This window comes from Pongo pygmaeus, chromosome 8 (assembly GCF_028885625.2).
Source record: "Pongo pygmaeus isolate AG05252 chromosome 8, NHGRI_mPonPyg2-v2.0_pri, whole genome shotgun sequence".
Taxonomy (NCBI): domain Eukaryota; kingdom Metazoa; phylum Chordata; class Mammalia; order Primates; family Hominidae; genus Pongo; species Pongo pygmaeus.
Window position 1 is genome coordinate 98,434,117 of NC_072381.2, and position 27,300 is coordinate 98,461,416.

Genomic DNA, 27,300 nt, shown 5'->3' on the forward strand with positions numbered 1-27,300 from the left:
TTCATGGGACAGATCTTACAGGTGCTACCTCTGCCCTAAAGGGGCTTACAGTCAGTTGGGAAGATGAGCCATGCCCATATAGCTGCAAGGTGAAACTAAGTATCACAATGTTTGTCAAACTTGAGGTCCTTGTTTTACCCCCCAAAAATTGTAATGAACTTCCAGTGTTGACTTACATTCATGAATTATTTAAATATCAAACTTTGCATGTATTTCTTACACTACTAATAATTTGGTGCATTTCCTTATATATGTACCCAAGTATTTGGGACTTTACTTTAAATCGATTTGTAATTATGATCTTCAAAAATTTCCCATACGTTAACATTTTCCTATGCCAGTCACAAAAATTTAGAAAATTGTTCTGGGCCGGGTGCGGTGGCTCACACCTGTAATCCCAGGATTTGGGAGGCCGAGGTGGGTGGATCACCTAAGGTCAGGAGTTCGAGACCAGCCTGGCTAACATGGTGAAACCTCGTTTGTACTGAAAATACAAAAAAATAGGGCGTGGTGGTGGGCGCCTGTCATCCCAGCTACTCAGGAGGCTGGGGCAGGAGAATCGCTTGAACCCGGGAGGCAGAGGTTGCAGTGAGCCAAGATTGTGCCATTGTACTCCAGCTTGGGCAACAAGAGTGAAATGCCATCTCAAAAAAAAAAAAAAAAAAAAGAAAGAAAACTGTTGTTCTTGTCTGTGGCCATACCATCCTGAACATGCCTGCTCTTATCTGAACTCAGAAGCTAAGCAGGGTCAGGTTAGTACTTGGATGGGAGAAAATTGTTGTTCTTTTTCATTTTGCACCAACATTTGGGACTTCATTATGTATTAAATGATTCCCCTAAAAGTGGGCATTTAGGTTGTTTCTGATTTGTGCCATGATAAAGCACACTGTAACATACGTTTTTGCACATGAACCTTTGGCTGCCTTTCTGATTATTTCCTTGGAGTTAATACTCAGGAGTGAAATTACTGGTTCAAAGGGCATAAACAGTTTTGAAGCTTTTAACATACATATTTCTTCAGAAAGGTTATACTAACTTGTCTACTTCTTTTTTATTTATTTATTTATTTAATTTTTTTTTTTTGAGACAGAGTCTCGCTCTGTCACCCAGGCTGGAGTGCAGTGGTGCGATCTCGGCTCACGGCAAGCTCCGCCTCCCAGGTTCACACCATTCTCCTGCCTCAGACTCCTGAAGAGCTGGGACTACAGGCGCCTGCCACCGCGCCCAGCTAATTTTTTGTATTTTTAGTAAAGATGGGGTTTCACCGTGTTAGCCAGGATGGTCTCGGTCTCCTGACCTCGTGATCTGCCCGTCTCGGCCTCCCAAAGTGCTGGGATTACAGGCGTGAGCCACCGCGCCCGGCCCTAATTTGTCTACTTCTAAGATTGAATAATCATTTTGGGGTGCAAGAGGTGTCAAAAAGAAAGTGGCATTGGATGGCTGGGTGTAGTGGCTCACACCTGTGTAATCCCAGCACTTCTGGGAGGCCAAGGCAGGCAGATCACCTGAGGTAAGGAGTTCGAGACCAGCCTGGCCAACATGGTGAAACCCCAACTCTACTAAAAATACAAAAATTAGCCAGGTGTGGTGTCAGGCACTTGTAATCTCAGCTACTCAGGAGGCTGAGGCAGGAGAATCGTTTGAACCTGGGAGGCGGAGGTTGCAGTGAGCCGGGGTTGCGCTGCTGCACTCCAGCCTGGGTGACAGAGCGAGACTCTGTCTCAAAGAAAAAAGTGGCATTTGAACCAGAACATCGAGGGTAGGCAGGAGTTCCACCAGTGAAGGCAGGGGTGCCATTGAGAAAGGAGGGGACAAGGTGTATGGGAGATGATAAGCATTCAAATTCAGCAGCATTGGAGAATATCCTGTGCATTGCCTCTCAGTGATTTTGTGTATTGAATGCTAGGATTTGGGGCAGGCCATGAAGGGAATTAAAATATTCAAAACATGAAACAACTTAGCAATGACACTGACACAATCATCGTTGCAGTTTAACTTTGTCTAAGTGTCTAAAAGCATTGTCGTTATTGTACCATTTCTTACTCCCCTCAGCTGTATGTTGCCGTTTGAATAGAGCTGTTTACTGATCTTACCATGGTCTCTCATATAACGGGACAGTGTTCTCACATGTTCTAGAACACGCTGTCTTTCATGTTGACATGGAGTCACACTGTGTTGCTGTCACTCATTACTTGACAATCTCAGCCCTATGTTCCTCTTGACAGACCTCCCACTGGTGGTATAGATTTATGGTTAAGAGAAGCTGGCCAGGCACAGTGGCTCAGGCCTGTAATCCCAGCAGTTTGGGAGGCCAAGCTGGGTGGATCACCTGAGGTCAGGAGTACGAGACCAGCCTGGCTAACATGCTGAAAACCTGTCTTTACTAAGAATACAAAAAATTAGCCGGGCATGGTAGGTGGTGCCTGTAATCCCAGCTACTCGGGAGACTGAAACAGGAGAATCGCTTGAATCTGAGAGGCGGAGGCTGCAGTGAGCCGAAGTCTCGTCATTGCACTCCAGCCTGGGCAACAAGAGCAAAACTCCATTATATAAAAAAGAAGTTAAGACTGTTTGGGTGCAAGTTCCAGCTCTACCATTTATTGGTTGTGTGGCTTTGGGCAAGTTCCTAAACCTCTTTGTGCCTTAATTTCTTCAACTGTAAATGGGGTGATATGGCTTGGCTGTGTCCCCACCCAAATCTCATCTTGAATTGTGATCTGAATTGTAATCCCCAGGTATTGAGGGAGGGACCTGGTGGGAGGTGACTGGATCATGCGGATGGCTTCCCCCATGCTGTTCTCATGATAGTGAGAGAGTTCTCACAAGATCTGGTTGTTTGCTAAGTGTCTGGCATCTGCCCTGTTTGCTCGCTCTCTCCTGCCACCTTGTGAAGAAGGTGCTTGCTTCTCCTTTGCCTTCCACCACGATTGTAAGTTTCCTGAAGCCTCCCCAGCCATGCGGACCTGTGAGTCAATTGAACCTCCTTTCTTTATAATGTGCTTTGTCTGAGGTAGTATCTTTATAGCAGTGTGAAAATGGACTTACACATGGGGTTAAGAATGTTACCTATGTGTATAGGGCTTCCTTGTCCTTAAGTGAGTTAACACACATAAACCACTTAAAACACTGCTGTGCACAATATAAGTACCTTTACTGTTAGCTTTTTCTTTTTCTTTCTTTTTTTTGAGACGGAGTCTCACTCTGTCGCCCAGGCTGGAGTGCAGTGGTGCAATCTCGGCTCACTGCAAGCTCTGCCTCCCAGGTCCACGCCATTCTCTTGCCTCAGCCTCCCGAATAGCTGGGACTACAGGCGCCCGCCACCACGCCTGGCTAATTTTTTGTATTTTGGTAGAGACAGGGTTTCACCGTGTTAGCCAGGATGGTCTCGATTTCCTGACCTCGTGATCCGCCTGCCTCGGCCTCTCAAAGTGTTGGGATTACAGGCGTGAGCCACCACGCCCGGCCTTTTTTTTTTTTTTTTTTTTTTTTTGAGAAGGAATTTCACTCTTGTTGCCCAGGCTGGAGTGCAACAAGGCAATCTCGGCTCACCATAACCTCCGCCTCTCGGGTTCAAGCGATTCTCCTGCTTCAGCCTTCCGAGTAGCTGGGATTATAGGCATGCACCACCACACCCGGCTAATTTTGTATTTTTAGTAGAGACAGGGTTTCTCCATGTTGGTCAGGCTGGTCTTGAACTCCCAACATCAGGTGATCTGCCCGCCTCGGCCTCCCAAAGTGCTGGGATTACAGGCGTGAACCACTGTGCCCGGCCAAGTGTTAGCTTTTATTTATAATGTTATATTCAGTTTGACCTACTGGCTAAAATTGGGCAGCATATTTATAAAGGGTATATGGCCAAGAGGTATGCCATGGCATTCTCTTCACTGAGACAACAAGGCCAGAAAAATGCCTCCTTCCCAACTTGACCCACACTTACAACGAACAGCCAGGTGTAAAGGTGAAACATTTTTATTTAGTTTCATCACAGAGGTTAAATACACTTTTATGACATCCATACAAAATATAGCAATGGTTGTAGGCATAAATAAGAATTGTTCTAACTATTCTAACTGATTTTATAATGCACAGCTCTTTTAGTTGATTACAAATATGAAGTATATCACCTCAAGATGCAGAGATTTTTGAATTCTACTTAGCAGTTTCCAAAAGCTGAATTCTAGGACTGAAGACACATAAAAGGATAATTTTTAAATGGAACCAGCCACCTTGAAAAATATTTTGAAAAACATGATTTAAACTTTAGAAAATAAAACTTTTAATACTTAAGAGATAACATGATGCAAATGTTGCTTGTTGGCCTGACTTTCCAGGACTAAGACCCTCTGGGAATCAATGGGGCTCGGTGACGTAGCGTAAACTGCTACTGGGGTGTGGTCTCAGACACAAAATCACACTGGATGTTGGTCTACAGAGGCAGGATTCTCTCATTGCTGGATGACTCTTGAAATGAAGCCTTTGCTTTTGTTACGCATTTGGCTTTACAATCTTCATTGACAAATAGTTCTGGAAAGGAAATAAAAACAGTGGTAAAAAAATATGTATGTATATATGTTTTTCAGTTAGGGTTTCTCAATCTGGAGAAAAAATTGACATTTTGAACCAGATGACTCTTTCTTGTTAGGGAGTGTCCTGTGCATTGTAGGATGTTCAGCAGCTTTCACTGGCCTCTATACACCGAGTACCAGTAGCACCCCCCAAGTTGTTGCAACCAAAATGTCTCCAGACATTGGCAAATGTCCTCTTGGGGGTGGGGAGCAAAAATCTCCCCTAATTGGGAACCACTGGTTTATTTTTATTTTATTTTTTGTTTTTTGAGATGGAGTCTTGCTCTGTCGCCTAGGCTGGAGGACAGTGGTGTGATCTCGGCTCATCGCAACCTCCGCCTCCCAGGTTCACGCCATGCCATTCTCCTGCCTCAGCCTCCAGAGCAGCTGGGACTACAGGCACCCACCACCATACCCAGCTAATTGTTTATATTCTTGGTAGAGATGGGGTTTCACCGTGTTAGCCAGGATGGACTCGATCTCCTGACCTCGTGATCCGCCTGCCTCGGCCTCCAAAAGTGCTGGGATTACAGGCGTGAGCCACCACGCCCTGTGGGAACCACTGGTTTAAACCAATAGAATCTTTCTTTTACTTTTTTTTTTTTTTTTTTTTTGTGAGACGGAGTTTTGCACTTGTCACCCAGGCTGGAGTGCAGTGGCGTGATCTCCGGTCACTGCAACCTTTGCCTCGCAGGTTCAAGCGATTCTCCAGCCTCAGCCTCCCAAGTAGCTGGGATTACAGGTGCCCACCACCACGCTCTGCTAATTTTTAAATTTTTAGTAGAGACAGGGTTTCACCATGTTGGTCAGGCTGGTCTCAAACTCCTGACCTCAGGTGATCCGCCCGCCTCAGCCTCCCAAAGTGCTGGGATTATAGGTGTGAGCCACTGTACGCGGCTGCCAATAGAATCTAAATCAGGAAAAAGAATTAACTAGGCTGGGTGCAGTGGCTCACACCTGTAATCCCAGCACTTTGGGAGGCTAAGGCAGGCGGATCACATGAGGTCAGGAGTTGGAGACCAGCCTGGCCAACATGGTGAAACCCCGTCTCTACTAAAAATACAAAAATTAGCTGGGCATGGTGGTAGGTGCCTGTAATCCCAGCTACTTGGGAGGCTGAGGCTGGAGAATCGCTTGAACCTGCGAGGCAGAGGTTGCAGTGAGCCAAGATTGCGCCACTGTACTCCAGCCTGGGTGACAGAGCAAGACTCCATCTCAAAAAAATAAAAAAAATAGGAGAAGTTTTTTAAATGGTCAAGACAGTTGGACTGGGACCGAATGTGGTGGCTCACACCTATAATCCTAGCACGTTGGGAGGCTGAGGTGGGTGGATCACTTGAGGTCAGGAGTTCGAGACCAGCCTGGCCAACATGGTGAAACCCAGTCTCTACTAAAAATACAAAAATTGGCTGGGTGTGGTGGCAGGCACCTGTAATCCCAGCTACTCGGGAGGCTGAGGCATGAGAAATGCTTGAACCTGGGAGGTGGAGGTTGCAGTGAGCCGAGATCATGCCACTGTACTCCAGCCTGGGTGATAGAGTGAGACTCTGTCTCAAAAAAAAAAAAAAAAAAAAAAAGGCAGTTTGACCATCTATGACTGTAAAATAGTGTACATATACTCATAGATGACAAACTAGAAGTACCATACTGGGGAAAAATGAAGACACACAACCCCTGCTACTTGTATGGCTATGATACTATTTTTTTTGAGACAGAGTCTCGCTTCTTCATCCAAGCTGGAGTGTAGTGGTGTGGTCTCAGCTCACTGCAACCTCCGCCTCCCCGGTTCAAGCAATTATCCTGCCTCAGCATCCCCAGTAGCTGGGATTACAGGCATGTGCCACCTACCCAACTAATTTTTGTATTTTTAGTAGAGATGGGGTTTCACTATGTTGGCCAGGCTAGTCTCGAACCCCTGACCTCAAGTGATCCACCCGCCTCAGCCTCCCAAAGTGCCAGGATTACAGGCATGAGCCACCTTGCCCAGCTGATATTATTATTAATGTGTTTTTGGAGTAAGAGCTTTTGAATGTCTCCTGTGACATTCTGTGCCACTCGCCCAACTTCTGAGCATGGCTTCCTCTGCCTGGACTATCCCTTCTCCACTTGGCAAACTTGAATGTCCCCTCCTTGGAGGAACTGTTTTAGCAGGGGGTGCCCACGGTTGTTTGTTTCTGTCTCCGTAACAGCTCACCTCCCTTAGTAATGTGTCCTTGTTCCCATGGCTGCTAGTTCCCAGAATATGAACTGCTCTTGGGCACAAATCATGCTAATAATTTAATCATCTCTATAACTTAATTCCTAGCCTATCGTAGATGCGCAATACATCCTCTGGATGGAGGAAGGGGAGGTACTACTTCTAGGCACGCTGCCAAATCTCCCACTTGGACTCCCGTTTATGACTGGGGTGATTAGGAGAACATTTAACGGGGAGGTTATACGTGACATGAGCCTTAAAGAATGAGTGAAGTTTTGATAGATAAATGTGGACAGAGAAACAAAATTGGCAAAGGCATCCAGATAGGTAAGGGCAATAATATTTGGGGAGGTTGGGATCAACGATCTAGTTTGGGTGGAACACAGGGTATATGTAGACCCACAATGAACCCAGATTTGGGGATTCTTGAAGCTAGGACAAGGAATTAGGATGCAGGATGGTTTGGAACAAGAAAGTCTGAAGGCAGGAAGATCAGTTGGAAATGCTGGCTGTAGTCCAGACACACACTGATTGAGACCTAAGTGATTTCTCCTAGAATTCCTGAAACCAAAGTTATTTTCAGACCATAAAGTTCTGCCCGTAATTTGTGAAACCCTGAGAATGTGATTCTAATTACAAGACACATTACTTTAAATTTCCCCAAAGCAGAAGGGTTGCAACCCCACGCTGCTGAGCGGGTCATTCTTCTGCACAGTGGTCAGGGCAGATGCCAAGGGAGAGGACCAATCACAACTCACAAGAAAGCCAAGACAAGGGGCCAAGGAAGGGCTCCTACCGGCAAAGAGTAGAGGAGCACGGCCACGAAGAGCAGCAGAATAAGCAGGAACAGCAAGCCGATGATGACCCACTTAAAGCGGCGCCACACGATGAACTTCATGGTCTTGCATGGGTTGGTGAACCAGAGGAAGGAGGTTTCTGGTCGACTGCATTGCAAAGAAACAGTATCACCTACCCAACTCAGGAGGGATGCATATTTTATTCCAGAGCATAACACGGTTTCAGGAATAAAGAATCACATTAATAAGGTCAAGAAAAGATACTGTTCCCCTTCATTGACTGAGAAAGGCTCTTTAAACTATGACAGCTTCCTAAGATGCTGAACTTTGGTTTCCTGGAAAGGAGAATTCTTAAAATGAAGCCAGATCACCAACCTCTCCACCCCCACCCACCACTATTAAATACCAGATTAGGAGGACCACAAAAGCTAATCCAACCCATTAAGCCAATGGGAAGGGGGGCTCTCAGCCTGCAGGTGTTTGGGGAGTGGGAGAACAAAGAAGGTCTCTCACTTTGGTAAGTCCAGCTTGGGGTTCATGTTGGGTTCGTCCCGCCCCTTCCCGGCTGGCCTCTCATCGGCCTCCTTCTCGTTGAGGATTTCCAATGTCATCTCCACTTTCCCCTTCAGTAAAGCAGAGCAGGTTAAACACATGACATCATGTTTCACAAATATTTTTACTTCAACCCAAGGAGTATTCCCCGAGCAATGATTTTTATTCTTGTAAAACAATCCTTAGATTGCCTTCAATTTTCCTCAAGAGATTTCATTCCATTTCCTCTTCCATGTGTTTCTGAACTGACTCTGTGTGGGAAACTTTGAGAACAAATTGCTTCCCCCACTCCCTACTTTTCATTTTCTGTATCCCCCTCACTCTAACATTCTCACATTGGTCTCCTTGTCTCCCCACACACCTTCCTATGTAACTTCACTTGGACCCAGACTAACCTGAATACCGCTAACAACAATATCTAACATTTATTGAGCATTATTGTAGGCTCCCAGTAAGAGAACAGAGCCATATCTCTTCATGCCTATCATTGTCACCTACTGTGCACAGTTGCTGGCATTCAGTAGGTACTCCATGTACACTAGCTCAATAAATGAATGAATGAGTGAGTGAATGAATGTTGTCTCCCTGCTCACGGGTTCCTGAGTGATGCTCCCAGCACTGTTTAAATGTTCTACGTGGGTTATCTCATGTAATGCTCATGGCAGCCCTACAAAGGTACTATTATTGTCCTCATGTGCAAGTGAGAACAGTGAGGCCAAATTGAAAGTGGTCTAGAAACTTGCCCACTTTTGGCTGGGCACAGTGGCTCATGCCTGTAAACCCAGCGCTTTGGGAGGCTGAGGCGGGAGGATTACTTGAGGTCAGGAGTTCAAGACCAGCCTGGCCAACATGGCGAAACCCCATCTCTACTAAAAATCCAAAAAAAAAAAAAAAAAATTAGCCAGCGTGGTGGCGCACGCCTGTAGTCCCAGCTACTCGGGAGGTGGAGGTTGCAGTGAGCAGAGATCACACAACTGCACTCCAGCCTGGGTGACAGAGTGAGACTTCGTCTCCAAAAAAAAAGCAACAAACTTGCCCACTTTTATAGTGAGCCATACCTAAGATTGTAACAGACTTTGTAACAGACTTTCTAAGAGCCAGGAAAGGCTGCAAGGTCACCAACAATTTGGGAAGCCCTGGCCCTGAGTAGAGCCCTGATGACCTCTACCCTTACAAGTCAGACAAAGCTGGGTTTCTGACTTTGGCAAATTGTTCGATCTCTCCAAGCCTGTTTTTGGAATCGCTAAAATGGGGACAATGTCTACTTCATGGCGTTGTCAGCAGAACTAAGTGAGGTTATGTGCAAACTGCTGTATTGTAACGGAAAGCAGGTCAGTGGTTTCCTGGGACCAGGGAGGGAGGGAGCAATGGATGGCAGAGAGAGCACAAGGAAATTTTGGGGGTGATGGGAAGGTTCTGGATCTTGATTATGGTTCGATGAGTGTATACATCTGTCAAAACTCATCAAATTGTGTACTTGAAATGAATATAGTTTATGTAAATTATACACCAAGGTTGTTTTTAAAAAGATTATGAATGTAAGGTACTTGGCATGCTGCCTGGTTCAAAATTAATGATAAAAAATGTTAACTATGTTTAATAATGCATAATGAACTAGGCAGTCTTTCATGATATGGCATGGTAACCCACACTATTGCTTCTAGATCAAAATACATCTTGAGTTCCTCAACTTGCTTGTAATTTATGGCCTTCTTATTCAACTAATGCCAGCACACCTTGCTTCTTCCACCTCTTTTTTTTTCTTTTTTTTTTGAGACAGAGTCTCACTCTGTCACCCAGGCTGGAGTACAGTGATTTTGGCTCACTGCAACCTATGCCTTCTGGGTCCAAGTGATTCTCATGCCTCAGCCTCCTGAGTGTCTGGGACTACAGGTGTGCACCACCACTCCTGGCTATTTTTTTTTTTCGTATTTTTGTTTGTATTTTTAGTAGAGACGGTGTTTTGCCACGTTGGCCAGGCTGGTCTCGAACTCCTGACCTCAGGTAATCCACCTGCCTTGGATTACAGGCGTGAGCCACCACACCCAGCCCCACCTTTTTTTTTTTTTTTTTATGAGAAAAATTCAAATTTGAAGTTCCCTTTTCCATACTAAATTGTACTAGAAGCCCAGCATTAATTAACTTTCCTGATGAAGAAGAGTCCCAAGGAAAATATAGTGAAACCACTTGGGCTTCTAGTTTTTGACCATTCCAACTTCTTCACCTTCCTCCAACTCCAAACACATGCTCACAGCATCTCCCACCTTATATTGTAAGACAAAGGCAAACATATTCCAAAGACAAACTGTTCCCATAACTTAAATTCCCACCAATTTAAAACTTCCTCATTTTATCTGGAGTAAGTCTATGGATAAAGGGCAAAACCTAGATGATAAAAGGCATAAACGATCTTCAACCAGAACCAGGAAATGTTCATACAGCCATTACGCGGGCGCCATCTTTCTCTGCGTAGCATGGCCACCATCCTTTCATGGACTTCTGCTCAAAGAGGGAGGCTGTCTTGGCTTTAAGGGGGTTCATGGCTTTGAGGTCCGGAATCATGTCCAACCTGCATTTCTCTGGTGATTTTGCAGGAATGATCGTGTGATGCAAGTCAAGTTCTAGGAAACCTAGCCAAGGAAACAACAGTAAGTCCAAATGAGCTTCAAGTGGATCAGCTGTTGTTCACAAGTGAACAGAACGTTCTTGTCAGGAGAGAGGCACGCAGTGATTTTGAACAGGTGAACGGTGAGTTAGAGAAAGGGAGCCTGGTGGACATTTAAAGTCTTTCCAGTTAGGAAGGAAAATGGCCGAAGAAATAGCTGTCCACTGCACAGCATCTCCTGTTTTTTTTCTCAAAGATATGAGCATAAACAGAGTTCTTTAAACTCAAAGTAATGAAATATCTACAGACACAATTTTCACTCAACTCAAGGCCCTTGGATCTGAAATGTTTTCCTTTTAGTTCTGAGCTGCCCTGAGCAGAGAGGTCATTTGGCTTTGGGTAAAGACAATAGGTGCTTAGAACACAGGATGCTGGCTGGGCACAGTGGCTCACGACTGTAATCCTAGCACTTTGGGAGGCTGAGGTGGGCAGATCACTTGAGGTCAGGAGTTCAAGACCAGCCTGGCCAACATGGTGAAACCCCGTCTCTACTAAAAATATAAAAATTAGCCGGGCACGATGGCACACATCCGTAATCCCAGCTACTCAAGAGGCTGAGGCACAAGAATCGCGTGAGCCCAGGAGGCAGAGGTTGCAGTGAGCAGAGATCGCACCACTGTTCTCCAGCCTGGGCAGCAGAGCGAGACTCTTTCTCAAAAAAAACAAAACAAAAAACCAACACAGGATGCTGCATGAAATGTGCATGTCCAAGACTCTCCTAGTAAAACCTCAGAAACAGAAGCTTGAGAAGGAACATGACTCAACAGAAAACGCTCACCAGGAACTGAGACTCCTAGCCTCAGAGTATCTAGAGAAGCACATTGTCCCTTCTATGATGTGAAGCATTAACTCTTTTTGTTTTGAGACTGAGTCTCTGTCTATAACCCAGGCTGGAGTACAGTGATGTGATCTCAGCTCACTGCAACTTCCGCCTCCTGGGTTCAAGCGATTCTCATGCCTCAGTCTCCCTAGTAGCTAGGACTACAGGTGTGCACCACTATGCCTGGCTAATTTTTGTATTTTTAGTGGAGACAGGGTTTGGCCATGTTGGCCAGGCTGGTCTTGAACTCCTGACCTCATGTGATCCACCCACCTTGGCCTGCCAAAGTTCTGGGATTGCAGGCACGAGCCACCGTGCCCGGCTGCATTAACTCTTTAGCACCACTTCCATGGTAAGGGAAAAGTGTGTTTTGGGCTTGGGAACTCCTGTGAGCCCTTCCTTAACAAAATGGTATCTGTGATGTGGGGTCGAGTCTATGGATGACTGGGGCAAGAGTCTGGCCTTCAGCATGGCAGCAAAGAGCAACAAGGAGGTTGTGGCATTTTCTCTTTAAACTGTCAGGCTCAGGGACTGCCCTTCAGCATATAGTGGACCCATAAGACATGTGACCTTAGCCTTTCTTGACCTATGACTGCTTTTGTCTCCCCTCTCCTTTTGGTTATGTGCTCACTTGGCATTTTGAGACACAGTCATTCTCTTTATTTGTTGTCTGACAGTTTTGTTTAAATTCCAAGGGAAGGCCAGGCATGGTGGCTCATGCCTGTAATCCCAGCAATATTGGGAGGCCGAGGTGGGCAGATTACTTGAGCTCAGGAATTTGAGACCAGCTTGGGAAACATGGCAAAACCCTGTCTCTACAAAACATACACAAAATTATCCAGGCTTGGTGGCGCATGTCTGTGGTCCCAGCTACTTGGGAGGCTGAGGTTGGGAGGATCCCCTGAGCCCAGGAGGTGGAGGTTGCAGTGATCCTAGATCGTGCCAGTGCACTCCAGCCTGGGTGAGAGAGTGAGACTCTCTCTCAACAAAGCTAAGGGCAAACGCTTTATTATCCTAGAATTTACTATCCACATGCTTTATGTAAGCCTACTTGCATACTCACTTGTTTGCCGACCTCTTACTAAGCACTAAGTCAAAACCATTGCATTAGGTACTGTGCAGGGAAAAGGGATAAATAAGACACAGCCTTTGGTGGGTGTTTCCTCTGTCAGGAGGGACCCCTGGAAGCAGCATGGAAACAGGGAGACCAGTCAGGGGCTACTGTAACATGTGGCTAGCAGAAAGTGAGTTTCAACTGGCAAGTGGCAGAGATCACAGGGCTAAGAAAATAAGTGTGCATGATAAAACAGATGACATTGCTAGGATGGAGTGGCTGGCGGGGCGTGGGGGGAAAAGAGAGGAGGAAAACTGCAGAGGACTCTGGGTGCTTTCGCCTGGGTGGCTGGGGAAATGGAGAGGTCGTGAGCTGCTAAATAAGTTCCGAGGAGAGAAGGGGTGAGGTCAGGGAAGAAATGCTGAGTGAGATTTCAGTCACAGTACAGGCTCACTGCCAGCCAGATATAAAGGTGGGAGGTTCCGGCCAGGAATCAGGAATGACCCTCACAACGATTTCCTTTGACTGTACTGCAGGCACTATGAGAGCACAGGCTACACGTCCTGGTTTAGGAGCCATACTTTGCGGAAAGGCGAGAGTTGAAGCATGACCTTCCACTGAGGTGAGAGTGGGTAAATTCCTGGAGGGGGTGGTTGGCAGTTTGGAGGAGAGCAGAAGAACCTCAGGGAAGGCCTGTATTTAAAGAGTGGGAGGCTGGGCCCTGTGGCTTATGCTTGTAATCCTGGCACTTTGAGAGGCTGAGGTGCAAGGATTGCTTGAGCTCAGGGGTTCAAGACCAGCCTGGGCAACATAGTGAGACCTCATCTGTACTAAAAAAGTGAAAAAAAAAAATTAGCCAGGTGTGGTATGCCTATAGTCCCAGCTACCGGGAGGCTGAGGTGGAAGGAGTTCTTGAGCCCAGGAGGTTGACGTTGCAGTGAGCTATGATCGTGCCACTGCACTCTAGCCTGGGTAACAAAGAGAGACCTGTCTCCAGAAATAAAAAAATTAAAAAATAGAGTGGGATGCAGAAACAGAGCTGGCTAATGTGACAAGACCAGAGCCTGGGAGAGTGAAAATCTGGAGAACACAGTGCCATGGGGGCGAGGGAGGAGTGTGCCAGGAGAGGGAGGGGCCCGGGCTGAGGGTGCATTGAACTAGTGCCGTTACCACACAGGAGAATGGGCCTAGGGACAGGAGCAATGGCTGGGGGACTGGGGACCTTGGTAACTTGGGAACAGGTTGAGGAGGGTGGGAGCTGATTCCCAGGTGCTGAGAAGAGAGTGGCTGGTTTGAAAGTGGATGTAGGAGTGTGGCATCCCCCTGTAGAAACAGGATTTAAGTCTTCACAGACAGACAGGAGCTGGTGCAAGACCCTCACCAGAGCCCTTGAAAAGGGATGGCACTCACTGTCAGGCTTCACTGCCAATTGCTCACGCAAGCGCTGAGTGTGTCCCGTCCCCCCACCAGGCCACCATTACCAAAAAGTACTGAAGATTTAAAGAATTGCTTCTAAGTTTTCATTGACCTCACTAATTCCAAGTATAGTTTCTTAGAAACAATGATCCAAATGTAAGCCCTACCCAAGTAGTCATCCAGAGAAAACTTGTCGTTGTCCCATATCTGAATGATCAGCCTGGGTGGGATTCGAAATTCCGTTTGGTCAATACTCCAGAAATGCTCCTAAAACAAAAAGAAACATGGACACACCAGGTGATCATGATGACTCTGAAACACTCACCTTTGTCTCCTTAAGACAGCATCAAAGCCTGGGGCCTTTCTCTCCTTTGCGCCCCCACCCTGACACTCCCTTGGGCCTAAATCCTTCCACTCTATCTGTATGGAGAGCAGTCAGGCTCCCCAGGAAATCACAAGCTGGGCAACTGAAAGAATGTCCCAGGCATTTCCCAAAGAAGAAGATTTCTTGCTATGTCCCTATCAGTGTGACTTCCCGCTGCCACCTGGGGGTTGGAGAGTGACTCATCTCCCCACCAAAGACCACTATGTCCTACATAGATTATCCTTCTAAGGCCAGGCATTCTAGATCAGCCCACAGTATCACCCACTGGGGTGTCACTTCTGCTCAGCAACTTTCTACCCACCCCCCACCCACACAAATGTCTGAGTGTGCTCTCATTTTACATGGGGATAAGGAGACTGGGGCCCAGATTCTACTTCTACTCTTATCAGTGCAGATTCAGAATGTCCTGGGATTTTTGGCCTTTGAAAAATACCACTGGGCTGGGTTGCAGTGGCTCATTCCTGTAATCCCAACACTTTGGGAGGCCGAGGGAGGGTAGATTACTTAAGGCCAGGAGTTTGAGACCAGCCTGGCCAACATGGTGAAACCCCGTCTCTACTAAAAATACAAAACATAGCTGGGTATGATGGTGCATCCCTGTAATACCAGCTACCTGGGAGGCTGAGGCACGAGAATCACTCAAACCTGGGAGGTGGAGGTTGCAGTGAGCCGAGATCATACCACTGCACTCCAGCCTGGGCGACACAGAGAGATTCCGTCTCAGAAAAAAAAAAAAAGAAAAAAAAATACCACTGGCTTTTGTTTGCTTGTGGTCACTTAAGACCCTCAGATCCTCATACTAGAGGTAGGCTGAAGGAAGACTAGGTAAGTGTCCTGCAAGTTCTTGCCTCCATTGCCTCAGACAATGTTAGCTAAGACTAAACATCTCTACAGCTCAGGTACACCTAAGTTCCTCTGGCCCCAGTGAAAAGGGAATTTCCCAGTGCTTCATGAATTTGAAGGAAGATCACTGGGTTGTTTTTCATGTTCTAGGAATGTTTTCCTTTGCAGGGCTCAGACAGCCTGGCTCTGAGGGGCTCGGCAGCCCACTCTGCTGTTATCTGTTGCTGCCTGACTGTCCTGGGTAGGATCATGCTCCAAGCACCACAAGGTGTGGGGAGGTCCAGCCCTAGATGTGGGTAAACAGGAAAGGTAACCATACCTAAAGCCCTGATCCCCACCATCAGCCCTGATGCCACATCATCTGAAAGTGTGCATTTTTGATATCACATTGCGCTTCTGTGCCTCTTGAAAGTCCCCTTTGTCACTTTGGGAGGCCAAGGTGGGAGAATGGCTTGATCCCGGGAGTTTGAGACCAGCCTGGGCAACAAAGTGAAACCCTGTCTCTACAAAAAATACAAAAATTAGCCAGGCGGGAAGTGAGGAGCGCCTCTGCCCGGCCACCCCGTCTGGGAGGTGAGGAGCGCCTCTGCCTGGCCGCCACCCCTTCTGGGAGGAAGTGAGGCGCGCCTCTGCCTGGCCGCCCCGTCTGGGAAGTGAGGAGCACCTCTGCCCAGCCGCCCCATCTGGGAGGAGAAATTCTTCTGCCTTGGGATGCTGTTAATCTATGGCCTTGCCCCCAGCCCCGTGCTCTCTGAAACATATGCTGTGTCAACTCAGGGTTAAATGGATTAAGGGCGGTGCAAGATGTGCTTTGTTAAACAGATGCTTGAAGGCAGCGTGCTCTTTAAGAGTCATCACCACTCCCTAATCTCAAGTACCCAGGGACACAAACACTGCGGAAGGCCGCAGGGACCTCTGCCTAGGAAAACCAGAGACCTTTGTTCATGTGTTTATCTGCTGACCTTCTCTCCACTATTATCCTATGACCCTGCCATATCCCCCTCTCCGAGAAACACCCAAGAATGATCAATAAATACTATTAAAAAAAAAATCGTAAATTTGAACAATGACTAGATATTTGATATTAAAGAATTTTTATTGATTAAAAAAAAAATTAGCCAGGCATGGTGATGCATGCCTATAGTTCCAGCTACTAGGGAGGCTGAGGTGGGAGGATTGCTTGAGCCCAGGAGGTCAAGGCTGCAGTGAGCTGTGAGTGCACCACTACACGCCAGCCTGGGTGGCAGAGTGAGACCCTGTCTCAAAAAGAAAAAAGTCCCCTTTGAAGGCATTCATCCCACTGGTATTAAAACAGTGCTGGCTGGGCACGATGGCTCATACCTATAATCCCAGCACTTTGCGGGGCCGAGGTGGGTGGATCACCTGAGGTCGGGAGTTCAAGACCAGCCTGACCAACATGGAGAAACCCCATCTCTACTAAAAACACAAAATTAGCTGGGCGTGGTGGCGCATGCCTGTAATCCCAGCTACTTGGGAGGCTGAGGCAGGAGAATAGCTTGAATCCAGGAGGCAGAGGTTGTGGTGATCTGAGATTGCACCATTGCACTCCAGCCTGGGCAACAACAGTGAAACTCTGTCTCAAAAAAACAAACAAAAAATAGTGCTTACTACAGCATTAGCACTGAGTAGGGCCAGCAGAGGGTAGGCCTAATGCGACACAGGGCTGGTGGCTGATACATTCTGATCAGGTGTGGGGACAAGGGGAAGCTGACAGAATGTGGAGGCAGGAATGGAACAGGGCATCTATAAGACATCTGTTGTTTATTGACTATGCAGGTTCTAGACCCCCTTTTTTGGAATGAAAGCACCCAGATTTTCCTTAGCGGACTCCCCTTTCCCCCAAATTTTAGAGAAGCTGCCTCTGTCACTAACTCTAGAGCCTGGACAATCAGAGCATCCCTGGGCAACAACGGTTGGTTCAGGGATAGGCACATGACCCCCAAAAGCAGAGACATTGAGGCCCAATTACAGTACTCTGGTTGGCACTATGAGGGCTTCGCTCTTCTCTTTCTGCTGAGGTTTGCGGGGGGGCAGGATGTGAGCTGGGGCTGCCACCGTTTCCTGGGGAAGAGTGTGGAGGGTGAGACCAATTTCTAAAGTCATCATCACTTCGCCGTGGGATCCAGATGGGCCTAAAGCCAGCAGAACCCTGGAGTTTTTGGTAATGTGAACCAATACATCCCTTTTCTGGTGTCAGCCAGTTTGAGTTGAGTTCTGTAAATGAAAGTCTAACTAGTTAAGACCAGGAGGGCCCTGAGCCCTCATGGCAGTGCCTCTGAAGGAGGTAAAGCAGATGTGGAAGTTTGATAAGGAAGGATACCCACTTTAATACTGGGCCTCTGCTTGACTCTGCCTAGCATGGGAAGACATCAGTCTCCCCATCACATAAAGAACACACTTGGGTTGTTGTTTATACTAATACAAAACAGTTACTTCTACCCTTTATCCTTCGCCACCAGTATGTGAGTATGTGAGGGGAAAGAAAGTTGTGCTCCTCATGCTTCCTAATTACACAAATACCTGTCCTAGCAGTGTGACCTTGGACAAGTATCAAGGTGGCAGATTCCCCATCTCTACTGAGAAGGAGCCAGACTCAGTGACCTCCGAGATCCTGAGCAGCTCCAGCATTCTATGAGTTTCTGAGTTAAGGAAGATCCATGATACCCACTTCCCAGTGGCATATTTCAGAGCTCACTTTTTTCGCAATGATACAGAGTTGTTCGGCTGGAAGGTAGTCAAATGGGAAAACAAATCGCCAGTTAAAATTCCCTTCACCATCCAAAGATCTGTAATGGACATCTGTTTTCTGTTTGTTTTCTTCATTGCCAGGAATCCAGCTGAAAGACAGAGGCAAACAGACTTAGCTTCACGTGATTGACAAGTCATGTAGCCGCAAAATTGTGCAGTAATTAGGGGAGCGAAGAGCAAGAGAATTAATGCACTTTTCTTGGGCAGATTCCAGTTATCTACGGAGCTGGGGGTGATTTATGGAGGGGAGGTGCTCTATTGCATCCAACAAAGGTTGTGGCCAAACAAAATATCATTCCTCTAAAACCAAAGCAGGAAACCCTTTAGACTTCAGTTAACAGGGCTAAGGTGAAATTTTCTGGAAAATATCAACAATGTAGCTTCTATTTTGGGTACAATGAAGCCTGCTGGCTATGATTTTAGTCCTCACAACTATAACTCATCAGTGTCTTTCAGCACTGCTGATAGGTTAAATGAATATGAGTTAGCTCAAAATTTTAGCATTTCCTTTCCCATATTTTACTTAAGCAAACCAAAGAAGCACAAATCAAGTAATCTTACAGCTTCCTTTTTATAAATTATTCTTAAATTCACTATGATAATATTAATGACACTGGCAAGGAAGATGTCAGCTCTTATTTCCACATGCGTATCTATGAGCATTCATTTCAGTAACATCTTGTAACGTTTGAGAAGTTTTCTTCTGCTTGTGCCTTGGCACATAGTAGACACCAGATAAATACCTATTGAAGGAATGAATGAATGAAAAAGTGTGCCCAGAAAGAAGTTGTTGCTACTGGGAAGACTTCTAGTTTGAAACCAGGGGGTAACATTCAATGTTACACTGTCAAAGCAATAGAGAGCGCACGGTTTTCTCGAAACTGCACATTAGAATCACATTAGAATCCACTGGGGACGTTTTAAAAATATTGATGCCTGGACCCCACAGATAGAGATTCATGGTAGGAGGCAGGCCTAGCTGGAAAAACTCTCTGAGCCTCATCTCGCATCTGTAAAATAAGATTAATGACATGTGCTCCCTTCACATGGTCGACACGAAGACAGAAAAGATTATGGTTTAGCAGGGGCAGAGTGGGAATGGAGATACCTTTAACACACAGTTATTATCTTCTATGAACCAGGTACTTTACGTGCATTATTTTATTCTTCCCAATAACTGTGTGACTATCTCCATTTTGTGGAAGAGGAAACTGAGGTTCAGAGAGAATACATTAACTTGCACAAAGTCACACAGCCCAGAACTGACAGAACTAAGTATGATTCCCAGGTCAGTCTGATTGCGAAGTCCACATCTGTTACTCTGCCTCAAAGAACCATGGAGATGGCAAAGTCACTTGAAAATATTAAGTCCTACTATTAGTAGTGGTATTAATACCAATCAACTACAGTAGTTTTCCTTTTTGCTAGTCAATTAACTGACTAGATAAATGAGTTGAAAGATTCCTTTTGACTATTAACTTTTTTGTTGTTGTTGTTTACAAGAGCCAGGTTCTCACTATGCTGCCCAGGCTGGACTTCAAACTACAGGGCTCAAGTGATCCTCCTGCCTCAGACTCCTGAGTAGCTGAGACTGCAGGCGTGAGCCACCATGCCCAGTTTTGACCATTAACTTTTAAGGTAACTTACTGAGGAGAGTTCACACTCTCTTGGCCACGACCTTGGTGGCCTCACCTCCTGACCCACCCCTAAGGGTCACCATCATCCTACCCTAGACTGCTCACCCTTACAGCTCTTCCTCTCTTTTTTGGTGAATTTTCACATTTAATTTTAAACATAAATCTTTTCATACTTTAAGACAAGTCAAACAGCTCCTATAGTTATATGTATTTGTGTGCATGTATGTATAGCTTGGTATGTAATATAATACCCAGCTGTGTCTAGTGCTAGGCATGGTATTTATGCATGATTCATCTTTTCACATATCGTATTTAGATTTGTATTCCAAATTTTGCAAGGTACTTTAAGTTGCGCTTTATTCTCTGATTAGAGGAGTTTTCTCTCCGTTCAGAATTACTTGAGTTTGTTTCCCTGATTTGAAAAAAAAAAATGCTTATGATAGTCAAATTTGCATATATATAATTAGCTGAGATTAGTTTTCCCTAGAGAATGGTAATGAGATCCAAAAATAACAATGAAGAACTTGATGAAACATTCCCTGTTTACAATGAACCTAAATGATACTAATTATGTCTTTAACAAAGTTTTGATTGAAGGCCACATGGGATTATAGGTGAAACTTTGTTCTTACTTTATGAATATATTAAATGTCGCAAGTCTTATCTTTTATGTATCAAGGAATCAAACTCAGTCCATGTGAAATAGCAACAATACTATGTGCCAGGCACTGTCCTAAATGCTTTGAATAACTGGATCACCTGAATATCCCTGGGAAGGAGGAATAATCATTATCACCATTTTACAGATGAGAAACAGCAAGCTAACTACCTTGCCCAGCCGGTAGGGAAAGTACCAGAATTTAGTCACTACGCTGCACTGCACACAACATCTATGATCGAGGCATATGATCAAGGCATAGCCATCCACAGAGACGATTTGACTGAATTAGGCAAGTAAGAGAATATTGAACAACAATGACACTTGACATGTTGGATGCGGGCACTCAGTGCAGGTTGGTAGAATAAATGACTTCCTTTGAAATCTGTGCGAACATTTCCTCTTTTCTATAGACATGGGCTGCTGGTAATAAAATATGTAGAAAATGAAATTCTGGAAGCTTTACTTGTGTTTCTAAGGCTAGTTATTCAGGGTATCAAAGAGGAATTAAAAAAAACTACATGGCTAAAAAGTTCCAGAAATAATAAATCTGCTTAAGAAACTGAAGAAAATCCACTTTGTCAAAAAGGAAACAAAGAAATATTTATCAGTTCTTATAATCCTTATATAGCTTTCCTCATAAACAAAGTCTGTACAGGTCTTGCTCTCTCTCCTTTGCTTTCCAGGAGCTACCTAAGTAGATCACATTAATGAGATAAAATAACTTCAAAAAACCAAGAATCCTATCTTGGGCACATTCAGTAATGAAAACTCACGAAGGAGAGAGTCTGTTTCCCTGAGCTTGGCAAAGTCTCTCACATGCTAACCTCACCCTTTGACGTAGATGTCACTCATTTCCTCTCCTGTGATGCTTTTCTCGTCCAAGATAACGTCCTTGGTGTTCCAGATGATCACACGCAGGTAGTATCTGCAAGAAGCACAGTTGGAAGGAATTTTTTTTTTCTGGTCCTGGACCAAGTCCCCAGCCCAGTGTATGTATCAGGGTCTCAAGATGACTTACTTCTTGGCTTTCCGGGGTGTGATGTTGAAAGGAGGACCTGGTGGCCCCAAACTCTTGGGGAAAACATCCACCCACATCTGAAGTTTTCCCTAAACCATTTGAAAATGAAAAGAGGACTGAAGTTATATGATGGGTAGCAGAAGTCACAATTTTCTTTCATATTTCTTAGATGAAACTATTTCTTTGGTCCCTTTAATTTATTAGTCCACATGGAAGGTAAGAAGTGGAAGAGAGCAAACCAAGGTTAATCTTGTATGTACAATGTCATTTAGGCCACCCACTTTCCATTCTCACCCAGGGGTCTCTGATGGCTGCACATGCCCACCTGTATCATAGTCTGGGTCTCACCTGGTTAATAAAACTGCGGACTTCCCATCACTAACCCAACCCCAGCATAAACACACATCCCACATGCAGGCATGCGCGCGCACGCACACACACACATACGCGCACATCCCCCCTCTTACAATGACTTAAAATTGGGTCCTTCACCTTTAGCAGTTTTCAGGCTGTCATTCTATCCATCACATTGCCCACCCGACACCAATCCCCATTTTGCCATACCCAAGGGTTTCTCTACTTACCTCAAAATATAAAATCAAAGTAATGAATGCCATTAGTGAAAATGGTATTTAAGTTTGTAAAAGAAAAACAACATGGCATTTTCAAAAGAGGAGCTCAAACAATGATAACATTACAGTTCCCAAAAGGTAAGGATTCCTGGCCATTGGTTCATTGGTGCCCACCACCAGGTAAGTGGCTAGCAGGAAGGGGAGGTGAAAGCCTGGACTGACATTTGTGCTCCATCTTGCTGAGGTCCTGCTCAGCTCTTTGACTGCCACAGACTTGGCCCATCCATCTGACTCGAATGTTCTTCCAGACAGGTCAGGAATGCCATGAAAAAACTATATCAACCCTACAAACCAATTTATATTCTTCAAACTGTTTTTGAATGTTCTGTAGACTCTGTCTTCAGACAAAAACAAACTGATCTTCAAGAAAGTTGCCAAGGAAACCACTAGATTGGCTTCCTAATGCATTGTGATCAAAATACATTAAGTGGAACTCTTGAAAAGGGATGTATTTTACTATGATCCTGACTCTCCTCCAACTAATCTCTAGGGCTCAGGGCTCTACAATTCATCAAGCACTCTACAGAATATCAGGCGTCCAGTGTCTCCCCAAACCCAGCCACAGTCTGTGGCTAATGCTGGAGGCAAAAGTGATGGGGGTTTATGGATTCCCAGGGAGAAATCTTCCTCACTCTGTCATTTCTTGAAACTGCTCATACGGCTAAGGGGTGAGAGGAGAGAAAGAAGGAGGAATAAGTTCTTTGGTGAAAGGAGAGTAAGAAAAGGAAGAAATGGAAATGTAGAACAAAATAAAAGCAAGAAGGAAGTGACAAAACAACCTAGAAAGCCCAGGCCAACCCTTTTGCAATCAGTGTGTCCATAGTTTTGCTGTCAGGGACAACAATATTTGCATCCATTAGATTAATATTTTTTTCTTTTTTCTGTGAGACAGAGTCTGGCTCTGTCACCCAGGCTAGAGTGCAGTGGCGCGATCACGACTCACTGCAACCTCCGCCTCCCTGGTTCCAGCTATTCTCCTGCCTCAGCCTCCCGAGTAGCTGGGGTTACAGGCGCCCACCACCGCACCCAGCTAATTTTTGTAGTTTTAGTAGAGACAGGGTTTCACCATCTTGGCCAGGCTGGTCTCAAACTCCTGACTTCGTGATCCACCCACCTCGACCTCCCAAAGTGTTGGGATTATAGGCATGAGCCACCGCGCCCAGCCTAGGTTAATATTTCTTAAAGTGTTCAGAACCTCTTCAGGTACTTGTTAAAATTCAGATTCCTGGACCCACCCTAGACCTACTGGATCCAAATCTCTGCAGACATGGCCTAGACATCTTCATTATAACAAGCTTCCACATAGATTATTTTGTCAGTGGCCATGTCTTGCTTTGCTTCTGTGGAAACTGCTTTCCATCTTCTGGGAGTGGAATGCCCCCATTGCTATCCACATGGTCCTTGCCTCCCTGATACTGTAGTCTCAGATGGCACCTCCTGAACTGGGCTGAGCTCAATCACTTTCCCAGACCCTGCCCACCTCGCTGGAGCTGAGTGGTCCCATGGTGGGCAAAGGAGCCAAGTTTGGGCAACAAATCCCTATGCATTTAGAAGTAGGTGGGGCTGCATTACAACACACAAGCACTCAAGGACTCTCTGTAATATCTGGACTCATAGGAAGGTGATCACAGCAAGAGGGCAGATGAAATAGACTAGAATCAGAGAAACAGATGAGACACAGAGAGACCCTGGTTCTGGTTTGTTCTGAGTCATGGCCAATCTCCTATCTAGATTTAGAGAGTTACCTGAAAATTCTTACAAAAAATTCCCCTTTGATATGATGCTAATTTGAGTCTCATTTCTATTTCTGTGCATCTAAAAGTATTCAAAGAAGATAAAAGGGGCAAACATGTCAACTACTGCCATTGCATTTGGGGCAGGGATAATGGTCTTCAAGGGAGGGAAGGCCCTTTACCTGGGAAATGTTGGGCTGGAAAGTGCTGTGCAAAGTCCTTGTTTCCACGTGCTCAGGGACCAGCCCCTGAGTCCTGAGGATGTGAAGAGCAAGCCGCTCTTCAGGGGCCCCGAGGTGCTGGTGCAGGATCTTGTTGGCTTCTGCAATGGAAAGCGGCATTGAAGCAGGAATGAGTATTTGGGAATAGTTCAGCCAGATTGCCTGGAGCTGCTTCCAGCACTTCGTCCCAGACTTTGCCAAAATGGACAGGCAGTGCCAACATGCAAACTTTGACTTGTGAAGGAAGAGTTGACAGAAAGAACTTCTGACCAAGAGCCCTGCCCCACCCAGGCTCAAACCTAACTTGTGGACTGCCAATAGTAAAGGGACCAGGACACCAGAACGGGTAAGTGGGAGTGTTATGTGTTTGCTTCTGTGGCACGAGCTCATGGCCTGCCTGTTTCTCAGCCTCCCTTGCAGTTAGAGGAGGCCACGTGACCAAGTTCAGCCAGAGGGTAACATGGGTAGAAGTGACATGTGTATCTCCTCCGGACCTGGCCCATAAATCCCTCCTGGGTAGGAGTCTGTATGTGCCTTTTTCTTCTGGCTGCAAAAAGGAATAGCAGCCTCAGACTCCTGCACTTAAGAACTGCAGAGCTAGAAGACGGCAGGGACCTGGGTCCCTGGAGCACTGTTTGGAAGACAGCTACCCACCTGGAGGAATACCTACTTAGAGTCAATGAGAAATAAACTTTTTTTGGTTTAGAACACGGAAATTTGGAGGTTCAATTTTTACAGCAGCTAGCATCACTGGTATTCTGGGTTTTTTGTTTGTTTGTATTTTGAGACAGTCTCGCTCTGTCATCCAGGCTGGAGTGCAATGGCGTGATCTCGGCTCACTGCAACCTCCGCCTCCTGGGTTCAAGCGACTCTCGTGCCTCAGCCTCCCGAGTAGCTGGGATCACAGGCACGCGCCACCACACGCAGCTAATTTTTGTATTTTTATTAGAGACGGGGTTTCACTATGTTGGTCAGGCTGGTGTCGAACTCCTGGGCTCAAGCGATCTGCCCGCCTCGGCCTCCCAAAGTGCTGGGATTACAGGCGTGAGCCACCATATCCGGCCATCACTGTGGTATTCTAAAAACATAGGCCTTAGATTCTCTTGACACTTCTCCCATGAAGAGGTGGGGTCTGTGTCATTTCCCTTTGAATCTGGAGACGTAGTCAAACACTGGAGTATGGAGAAAAGATGCTGTGTGACTCCAAGGCTTAGACACAAAAGGCCACACAACTCCTGCCTGGTTTTCTGGGGACCCTCACTCTGGGGGACACCATCCACATGTAAGGAGCCTGAGTCTGCAGTCTGCCCAGCTGGAAAGGCCTGTGTAGGTGCTCTGGTCATCAGCCCCAGCCGAGAGCCAACACAACTGCCAGCTGCGTGTGTGGGCCACCTGACCGTTCCCCCGAGCAGGGCTTTCAGATGACTGCAGCCTCAGCCAACATCTGACTGCAACCACAGGAGATGAGCCACTCAGGCTCAAACCTAACTTGTGGACTGCCAATAGCAAAGGGACCAGAACTCCATATCGGGTAAATGGGAGCATTCTGTATATATTCTTGCGGCACAAGCTAATGGCCAGCCTCTGCCAGAACTGTTCACCTGAGCCCGTCCTGAATTCCTGACCCCGCAAAACTGTGAGGAAAACGAAATGGTTGTTTTCAGTTACTAAGTTTGGGGTGATCTGTTATATATCAATAGTAACTGGAACAATCCCCATGATGGGGGAGTTGTTTGATTGTTTGAGGATACCCTTAACCATTAGACCATGATGCTTCCCAATTTATTTCCAATCCTGTTTGCAAGTTCACATGTTAGGAGCAAAATCAACATTTCTTAAACATCTAATCATCCCTGATACCAAGTCCTCTTTAAAATGGAAAGACAAAACATAGGTTTTTTTGTTTGTTTTTTGAGACAGGGTCTCACTCTGTCACCCAGGCTGGAGTACAGAGGCACAATCTTGGCTCACTGAAACCTCCGCCTCCTGGTTCAAGCGATTCTCATGCTTCAGCCTCCTGAGTAGCTGGGATTACAGGTGCATGCCACCACACCCGGCTCTTTTTTTTCTTGTATTTTTAGTAGAGATGGGCTTTCACCATGTTGGTCAGGCTGGTCTTGAACTCCTGACCTCAAATGATCCACCTGCCTCGGCCTCCCAAAGTGCTGAGATTACAGGTGTGAGCCACTGCACCTGGCCTCAAAACATAGTTTTTTACAATGTCATGAATCAAGCTGAGGAGCAGAAAGCACTTTTCTTCCTGTGCACCTTTGTCCAGCTCCCCCTGGATATCCCATGCCCTCGCCACTGCCCCCTCTGGGTAACCCTCCCCTATGCAAAATATGGAAGCACAGTTCGCATGCTCTATGATGCTTACTGCAGTCTTTGTCATAGTGTGGCTAGCTGTTGATGCGTCAGGACGGGTCGGATTATAAATTGCTGCTTGGGAAAGAGCAAGACCCCAAGCTTGAACATGAGCCAAATGGGAACGTAGCAGGCTCTTCAAGCCAACCACAGCATCCCTGAAGCTTCTGGGAGAAGGGATGGAACAAATGGTGGGATAAACCTGGAAGGGAAATTCCTGCACTACCCTCTGGGCATTTTTGAGCTAATTATGCGTTACATGGAAATTAGTTCATTACTAGTATTTTGTGTAAAGCTCTAATGGCTATAATCTAAAAAGGGCAAGTGAAACATAAGACAGACAAGAAAATGTGTCCACTTTGACACTTGACAAGACAGCAGAACTCTGACGTGGCTGTTGTTAGTGTCACATGCACAGAGTCTCATGTGGTATAATTAGGGTACTGGCTCTGTCTATTCACTCCCCCAAACCCAGAAATATATATGGGTTACTATACTTTGTACCAGTTTACAATCTACAGCTAGGTGCTCACCAAATTCATCCAAACTGTAGTCTCGTCCTCCATATCTGATTCTACTCCCATCTTCGGAAAGGATGGGTTGTGGGAAGCCTTTGAATCTGGCGACATTTTGAAGCAGCTGTGTTGGTCTCAGTTGATCTCGCCAGGTATTGACTCCAGAACTGTGAATAGCATCACATAGCTCGGAGTTACGGAGGAGCCTGCAGATTCTTCTCAGATTCACACACACATGCTCATGTAACTCTTAGGTGCTCCCATACAGTGGGTGCAGGAAATCTGTGCTATACTCTGACTTTGGCCTAGAAATCTATTTCAGAGTCCTAAAAACCCATATGCTATTTTGGCCTCAGCGAAACAAATGTATTTATTTATTTAATATTATTTAGCCCTCAGTTTCGTCCTCTGTAAAAGTGAGGAGTTGAGATCACTCTAGTCATAATAGGCAAACTC

General features: G+C 45.9%; 1 protein-coding gene across 2 annotated transcripts in view; it reads right to left on the bottom strand.

Annotated features, from left to right (window-relative positions):
• Positions 1-3,953: 3,953 nt before the first annotated feature.
• The window catches only part of MYOF (myoferlin), a 173,509-nt gene continuing 150,162 nt past the window's right edge, over positions 3,954-27,300 (bottom strand). For both annotated transcript variants that reach the window (XM_063669988.1, XM_054435782.2), the window contains 10 exons: positions 26,863-27,011; positions 23,927-24,066; positions 21,380-21,468; positions 21,191-21,286; positions 18,011-18,152; positions 14,234-14,333; positions 10,551-10,741; positions 8,073-8,182; positions 7,559-7,706; positions 3,954-4,524 (listed from right to left, as the gene is read on the bottom strand). In XM_063669988.1, the coding sequence (XP_063526058.1) occupies positions 4,486-4,524; positions 7,559-7,706; positions 8,073-8,182; positions 10,551-10,741; positions 14,234-14,333; positions 18,011-18,152; positions 21,191-21,286; positions 21,380-21,468; positions 23,927-24,066; positions 26,863-27,011 (1,204 nt within the window). In that variant the 3' untranslated portion in view covers positions 3,954-4,485. The remainder of the gene's footprint in view (positions 4,525-7,558; positions 7,707-8,072; positions 8,183-10,550; positions 10,742-14,233; positions 14,334-18,010; positions 18,153-21,190; positions 21,287-21,379; positions 21,469-23,926; positions 24,067-26,862; positions 27,012-27,300) is intronic.